At 29.2% G+C, this 9,102-nt stretch overlaps 1 protein-coding gene across 1 annotated transcript; it reads right to left on the reverse strand.

Moving 5' to 3' along the window:
- Window positions 1-6,720: 6,720 nt before the first annotated feature.
- Window positions 6,721-8,443, reverse strand: LOC114166414 (protein NONRESPONDING TO OXYLIPINS 2, mitochondrial-like). The gene is made up of 2 exons (XM_028051147.2): window positions 8,176-8,443; window positions 6,721-7,253 (listed from the first exon to the last, which is right to left on the reverse strand). The coding sequence occupies exons 1-2, from the start codon at window positions 8,304-8,306 to the stop codon at window positions 7,100-7,102; spliced, it is 285 nt and encodes a 94-aa protein (XP_027906948.1). The 5' UTR covers window positions 8,307-8,443; the 3' UTR covers window positions 6,721-7,099.
- Between the last annotated feature and the right edge of the window lie 659 nt (window positions 8,444-9,102).

Here is a 9,102-nt window from a genome sequence, read left to right on the forward strand (position 1 = left end):
ATCTAAAAGATATACATACCATCAATATCTATATTTTCTACCACTCGTATCGAACCTCGATAATAACTTTTAGACTGAATAATTTTAAATTTTAAGATTAGACAATATAAAAAAATTTATGTTAAACATATATTTCAAATTATACGATTAAAAAAACATTTCTAAATTATAAAATTTATAATATATCTATGAATCTAAACATATATTTTAAATTTTGAATTATACAATTTGAAAACATATTTCATCATAAATATATTTTCAAAATATATAATTAAAAAATATTTTAAATTATGCAATCTAAAAGGTATGAAATTATATAATCTAATCTGTAATACATTTTGAAAGTATATAATACAAAATATGTTTTTTAGTTTTAAATTATACAAAATAAATTTTCAAATTACACAAGTAGAATATTTTTGACTCAAACAATTTAGACCTTTCTCAAATGAAGAGAGAGTGCAATAAAAGATTACGAGAGTGGTAGTTCTCATTTTTTTTTTCATTTACCAGAAGAAACTTAATAATAATGTGTTTACTTTATTACAAAATAATAAAAAAATATATAACTAAAATTATTTATTATAATAATTATTAAATAAAAAAATTAAAATTTATACTAAATTGTAAAAATGTTTATTCAAAAATAAAGTTGGTTACATTTATATGGAAGAAAAAATATGTAAAAAATATAATAAGTATTTTAACCATAAATATCCTAGGTGTTACTTTTACTTGAATCTCAAGTTGCAGTGCACAAACTCAAACATCCCTTTGATGGTTTAACCATAAATGGAATCGTTGTCGGAATTGTGAAATATTATATAAATCTTATTTTTATTTTTTATTAAAAATACACTAGTATTTCTGTTTCAATGATTTTTTAGGGATGAATTATTTTAATTATAGTTTTTTAGTTTTAATTGTTATGTTTTGCTATTACTATTATGTAATTTATAAATCATTCTACAAATTTATTACTTATAAAAATAAATTATCTTTTTATTTTCTTTTTCACTTTATATTTTTAACCAATGAAACTTTTTCACTTTACTTTTTAATTATTTTATTCTCTTCCTTTTTTTACCTGCTTATTCATCCTTCTTGACTTTCTTCACCCCTACCTTATAAACCATGGCTCTTTATTTGATTTTGTAGATGTATGAATATATTTTTGAAACTAAAGGGTAGAAATAGTTTTAAAAAATGGTAAGACTCACTCAACTAACTATTTATTACCTATTTCTATTTTTTTATAATTTTTTCAATTAAATTGAGGATTTATTCACGTGACATTATCATATTACACTGCTACTGTCACGACCTATTGATTGTGTCATGTGACACAAGTGTAGAGTGACACGTGAAAACAAATATTAAAAATTTAAAAAATTCACAAATTGATGCGGGACACTAAGTTTAACCTCGTTGTAGGATACTAACAAAAATAATCAAATTTAATCCATTTTAAAAAAGTCTTGACTAAATTGAGACAAAAAAAATACTAGAAGACTGACTTAACACTTTTTAACAAAAACAATGAGCATAACAATAATTAAACCTTTTTTTTCATTCCTTTTCATTCTTATCTCCCACGAGGAATGATATTAAATTCAAAATAACCATTTTTTTCTAATTATAAAAGAAAATAATGAAACCAAACATATTCTAATATATTTCAAATCATCAACCATATTAAAAACAAATTCATATGAATTTATTTTATTGAATTGTTTGTAGTTATGATGTTGTTATAAGTTTTTATTTTGTATTTCTATATATAATATAGGAAAATTACCTTATAAAATAATTATTTTTTATACACAAGTTTTAAAGATATGTTATTTTTTTCTTTCTGTGTTTTCCTTTGCAATAATATTTCGAGAATGTGTTTTCAAGATAAATGAATTGTCATTCGCAATATGATATTAGAGTGGGTTTTTCAACTTGCTTTACTTCCTCGCATGCTCTTTTACCATCCTTCTGATAGTTCTACATCTCATATATTCATTCATTCTTTATCCTGGTGAAATTCTCCACCGTAAAAACACAAAAATACCACCACAAAAATGTAAAATGTCATGGACTTCTTCTCTAATCCATCAAGCCCTTTTAGCTCCATCCGGGGAAAATCCTTAAGTAATTATTGTTATGTCACCACTCAATGGTACAAATTACCTTTCATGGAGTAAAAACATGAGACAAGCCTTATTGTTAAAAAAATAAACTACAGTTCATAAACGTTAGCATCAAAATTACGAGAACCTTGGAGTCGCAAATTATTGAAAGCGTTGTTTACATCGACATGGCAAACAATTTGTGGGAAGACTTACAAGAGAGATTTTCAAAAGAAGATTATTTCAAAATCTCTTACAACAAGAGATACATTATGTGAAATGGGGAGAAAGAAGTGTGACGAAGTTTTATACATATTTAAAGATTATATGGGAGGAACTTGAATCGTTGAAACTCATTTTGATTTGCAAATGTGACATATTGTGCAACTGCATATTGTCCAAAGTCATCATAAGTTATAGAGAATCAGAATATGTTTTGTGCTTTTCAAATGAGTTGAGTGAAATCTCTAACACTGTATAAACTCGAGTGCTTCTTCATGGAGCCTTTTTTGAATATTAACTTTTCTTTGGTCATACAACAAGAAAGGCAATTAACTATAGTGATTGTTCATGAGGCTAAAGTTTTCACGATTACATAGAGAAACGAGACAATCAGAATAATTCAACCCTACAAAACCAATTTCTAAGGTGAGTTGTGCACTCGTTTATATATTGTAAATTGACATTATCTATAGTCAGTGTAGGACTCTCAACACCTCATCACATTAAAGCATATACATCTCGAGCGTCAGGCTATATATTATTGGGTGATCCAATAACGGTCCATAACGGGTGGAACAATAGACCCAAAATCTCATAATTGTTTTTTCTACTAGATTTGGATGAGGGATCAATTTCATATTCAATTTTGGTAATAGCCAAGCAAATTAGAAGACATTATTAAAATGTCATCTTTCTATGACTCTGGACAACAATGTTTGTTCTTAGACCTTCTTATGATTTACTCACATTCCAAACGCCAAATTTACCATTACTAAGGAATGTTATCACTAAACTTTCAATTCAAGGATTGGTTTTCCTTTAATCCATTGTACCAAATTCAGGGAGCACGTGAGATTACTACTCAACATTTGTTAACCATTACTATTGTGGCTTTCTTCTTTTTTATATATGTTGCAAATTGGTGACAATGATGTTTCTACTGAAATACTATTACTTTGTAAGGAGATTGAACCCATCTGATGAACAAGGCATTGGATGCACCACATTACCGTCACATTCTCCTAACTTGGATGGAGTCAAAAAAAAGTTACATTCTTGTCTCATACATAGTGGCTTAAGATGCACCTAAGCAAAAAAAAGATAAAATTGTTTGTTTGTGTGTGATATCACACAAAACAATAATAGTAGAAACTTAACTAATATAATTTTGGTTTGGTATGATAACTTAATCATAAAAAATAGTCAATCAAATACACTTAAATATTAATAATATATAAACTTACACAACTACAACACTATTTACATGAAAGACTATGCATTTATCTTATATCAGTGAAGGTGTTGGCAATTTTTTCACATTGAAACCTCCCTATCCCAAAGTTTATTGTTTCAGAAAATTCTCTAACCAAATTCAATTCCTTGGTTGTATCCACTTTAAATGCTCTCATATGCACAATTAACGTAGAAAAGACTCCATTAAAAATTCTCAATGTGAGCCTTAACCCGTTCATTAAAAACTTGATAATGTGTTATTTTGTGATGGTTTTTTAGCTAATGATGTTGATAAATGTGTGTACTCTAAATTTGAAAATGATGATTATGTCATTATATGTTTGTATTTGGATAATATGTTAATCTTTGGTACATGCATTGATGTAGTATTTAGAAGTAAATTGTTTTTGTGATTTAAATTGGAAATGAAAGACATAGGTGAAGCCAATTTGATTTTAGGTGTTAAAATCATCACGAAGGGAGATAAGACATTACTATTCCAAGAACAATACATTGAGAAACTTCTTAAGAAGTTTGAGTATTATGACTTCAAACTAGTGAGCACTCCTTATGATATTAACTCTAAATTAAAGAAAAATATAGGAGAATCTATGTTTATCAATCTCAGCATACCCAGATAATTAGGATCTTACTGCATTTAAAGAGCTTTCTATACCTGATATTGCTTATGCAATAAGTAGATTGAATAGGTACACTCAATGTCTTAGTTAGAAACATTGAGATGCATTTGCAAGACTTATGAGATATCTATGAGGTTTAATGGATTATGTTATTGAATATAGTGGATTTCCTGTCATACCAGAAAGGTATAGTGATGCTAATTGGATCTCTGATTCAAATGAGACAAAATTCACAAATGGTTATGTATTCACACTCGGGGGTGGTGCGATTACAAGGAAACCAGTCAAACAAACAATTATTGCAAGATCAACAATGAAATTTGAGTTTTTTGCTCTTGAAATGGTTGGCACTGAAGCTATGTGGTTGAAAAAATTCTTAGCTAACATTCCATTAGGAATCAAACCAACCCTATTTGTGTGAGTACATTGTGATTGCAACCAACAATAACTATATCTAAAAACAAAAACTATAATGGAAAGAACAAACATATAGAATTGATACATAATTTGGTGAAAACAGCTGCTAAATAGTGGAGCTATTTCCATTGACTATGTGAAGTCAAAATAAAATCTAGTGAATCCCTTGACTAAACCCTTGCGAAGAAATATGATTCTAGAAACATCAAGGGAAAGGAGACTTAAGCCACTTGAAAACAAACAAGTGATGGTAACCCGACCTTTGTGATTAGAGATCCCATGAATAAGGTTCATATGGTAAAACATGTCACTTGTTAATTCTGGTAGCACTAAATTGGTTTTAAATCAATTATGTCCATTCTTATGTTGTGTGTGGAAGTGTTAGAGTCTGCATTATTGAGAGGTTAAACTTTGTTATTAAAATTCTATGTGGTGTAAGAATTTTAGTTTAACCAAAGTTTTCAATGATTTTCATATCCCTTACGGTGGTGTGTGATTTGCAGCATATGCTTGATAAAATGATTTATATGAGTGTCGAGTGGGATCACTTATATGAGATATTGACATAATCTAGAGCACTCATGAATACCAGGTACACACATGACTTAGTAAGCATAACACACCAATAACAAAAGAAATTGTGGTGGTGCATTGTGATTGATAAACCGCTAACTACATCAAGTGTCTTTGGTTCACATAGCTTGTTATACCAACTACACTGTATGTTATGTTTCTCAATCTAAGACTGGTTTATATAGGTCGTTATACCAACTCTGATGCATTACATCTTATATGAGATTCATGATTTTTCTTCTTTCTTTTGGTTTTACTTTTCTCTTTTACTTTTGCAATATGTGGGGGATTGTTGTTAAAGTAGAGTTTATATATATTGCAAAAGCATTTTGCGGCACTATAGTCCATCTCTGGAGTGCTTGAACTAAAATCAACTTATGTAGTTATGTCTCTTTCTTTTTCAGTAACAAAGCAAGATCCATGTGGTGCAATTTTCATCTCCAAAACCATCCAAATCCTTTGCTTAGCTTTTTTCGCAATGAGTGATACTTCTTCTACAAGGCAAGGTGAACGTTGGGCAGGTGTAGTTTTGTTTCTATGCGAGACAACCATCCCTCCTCCGTCTATAAATAGGGGTTTATGCTTCATCCAAAAAAACACACTTTCACATTCTCATTCTTCTCCTCTCTCTTGTTCTCTCATCTTCTTATCTCCCTTATATTTTGTTTATTAAATCTTGAGTTATTTATTTACTTTTTGAGAATTTTTTGCTAGTTCTAAGATCCTCAACAAATCTGAGAAGTTCATATTTGTATATTGGAATACTTGTACAATACATTACGAATAAGTCTTTAAGGAAAGTGAATATACACACATCAGAAAACTCATTTTGTTTGTGATCTTGTTAGCTACTACAACCCTTAGTGTAGTTTGAATAAACTATTTTGAATGTATTTGATAGTTGAACAATACTTAGTGAATGATAGTTTTATCTTTTATTCTGAACGTACTTTTTGAAGTGATACAATGATCATCGAAACATGCACTTTGAATCTCAGAATTGTTTTTTTCTGCAGGATATCGATGAGGGATCGAATTCATCTTCATTTTTTGTAGTAACCAAGCAAATTAAATGACACTGTTACGAAGTTTCATCTTGTTATAACACTGAACTACAATGTTTGTTCATAGAAGTTTACTTGATATAATACTGAACTACAATGTTTGTTCATAGAAGTTTACTTGATATAATTTTGGTTTGGTATGATAACTTAATCATTAACAAAGTTCTGTTTAAGTTTATCTCCTAATTATTGCCTGTGCAGTCAGTAGTTAAAAATAGTCAGTCAAATACACTCAAATATTGTTAATATGGTAAACTTACACAACTACAACATTGTTTACATGAAAGACTCTGCATTTATGTTATATCAGTGAAGGTCTGGCCAATTTTTTCACATTGAAACCTCCCTATCCCAAAGTTTGCTGTTTCAGAAAATTCTCTAACCAAATTCAATTCCTTGACTGTATCCACCCTAGATGCTCTCATATGCACAATTAAAAATGAAAAAACTCCATTAAATTCTCAACGGGAGCCTTAAACCTTTTATTTAGGTGCATAGATGCTCAGTACATTCTCATTCGTACAAAGTACATTGGCACTTGGCAGGTTGAATCACCTAGATTCAATGGGGGCATTTATCACATGAAAGATTCAAAAAGAGGCTGTCCATACAAAAATTAATAAACAAGCAAAGTTACATCTGGTCCATAAGAAGAAAATGAATCGAGGCTAAACTCTTCGCAGCTCAACTCATCCAAAAATCAACACAGTCATTGGTCTTTGTCAGTCATAAGAAGAACTCCATATGTTGAGTTGTGCTTATTCTCTTCCCCTGAGCCCCGTTGGAACACTGATCATAAGAAAGGAGACAGTCCCTCAAAGTTACAAAGACCCTAGGGTCCAGGGAAGTCGCAGCAGAGGGTAGCCAGTGAAAGAGCTCCACAACTCCTTGAATTAATGCTGAGACTAGACACCAATCTTGAAGTGGCCACTGCACTATGTAGAGGCAAAAGTGACTGTACACTTCCTAGTTGGTATACAAAAGTTCTGCTCAGAACAACAGTTTGATACATCAGCACAATACAAAAGTGTTTAGTTTTTTAGTTTTGTGAGCATTCAAAATTTTTACAAGGTACACACAAGTTGATCAACTATAATTAGAAATTATGGTAAATATAGATTATGAGCTAATTAGTATAAAACTCAACCAACTTACCTATATGTGATATTTTGTAATTGTATAATAGTATAAAATCAGTTCACCAATAGTTCACAGAATATTTTCTTTTGAAGGAAATGTAATATAATATGCATTAAGTCATATAATACAAACAAGGCTAACAACTACTTACACAAAATATATGATATAGCAAGCTTTTATAACTACATATAAACATGTTAAGTTTTATCCTGAAGGACTTCTACACTTAACTTTGGTAAAATTTAAAACTTTATTTATAAATAACCATTGTCAATACTTAAGAATATGAACTAACAGAACGCAGAAAAGACGGTACTACTATCAGAAAAACAAAAGCCCATGATGCAATATCAGCTCACACAAAAACATCAGGACCAACAGAATTAAAGCTTTCAGAAGTCTCCAAAATAATGTCCCGTCCCACTGTATCTGATGAGCTGTTCTTTGACAGTTGTTATAGCTGTCATCTTTGCATATTTTTGCATATTTGGGTTTCTCCGAATTCTTGTCTCCTAGATTCCTTCTTTATCCTTCTTGAAGGTGCTAATGATTACTCAATGTAATAGGACCTTTTCCAATACTGTCTTTATCAGCACATCAGTTTTTTTCTATATTCAATTTCAATTTCCCATTTGGAGCTATAACATAGAGTATACATAAAAATGAGCATTCATGAAAATTAAAAAACTTTGCAACAGATCGAGTTTCTGGGTATAAACAAAATCTCAAAAAGAATGTAGCTTTGGAGGTTCGGTGTTAAGAGTTTACCTGATAAATAGTGGGGATGGACGCTGCAGCACAGTAGGGTTGAGAAGAAGGGAATGATTGATGGATCGAAGAGGTGATTTGAAGGAAGTGTGTGAGATGAGACGACGAGTGCAATGCGACAACAACGCCATGAGAATCAGAGAGAACAAAAATTCAAAAGAAAAAGGGTGAAACACATTCAATGTCGGAAGGGTTTTCCATGTTCAATCACAAACCTAAATACATTGCTTCACTGAACAAAGTACAAACCCTATTTCAAATAAACAGGGACATATATTCACTGTTTTGCTTCACTGAACAAAGTACTATTATTTCCAAAATTAAAGTAAAATAATTTATTATTTATATACTTTTATTCCTGACCTAATATTTCATTATTATATAAATATATTGTGATTTAAAAAATAAAAATAAAATATAAAATCTTATAAATATTTTATTAAAATTAAAACTAAACCTTTTTTTTATTTTCCTATATAATAATATCGTTAAATGATAATTAAAATAATGAATTCAAACTATTTATAAATATTGATTAAAATATCCATATCATGTTTCTATAATAATGAAAAAAATAACATGATAAAAAAAAATTATCATAATTGGTATCAGCCTTTTTATCTTGTTTTATGCATGGATTAACTATTATTTTTCGATTTTCTCTGACCATTATCATTTATATATATGCATACAAATTATATATTTTTATTTTTTTATTATGTTTTAAAATTTTAAAAATTATATATAATAAATTGTATGATATTCTTTGTCTATTTTATACAAAAGAAATATTTTACTCGATGAAATTTTGGAATCTTTTGATAAATTTAAAATGATAATTTCTTCACAGTTATTTAAATATAAAGTCCACATATTTTATAAATATTCAAAAAAAATAAAACTTTATTTAAAATTCGATTTAATGTG

Source organism: Vigna unguiculata, chromosome 10 (genome assembly GCF_037176805.1).
Source record: "Vigna unguiculata cultivar grain cowpea cultivar isolate G323 ecotype 2 chromosome 10, ASM3717680v1, whole genome shotgun sequence".
In the NCBI taxonomy this organism is placed as follows: Eukaryota; Viridiplantae; Streptophyta; class Magnoliopsida; order Fabales; family Fabaceae; genus Vigna; species Vigna unguiculata.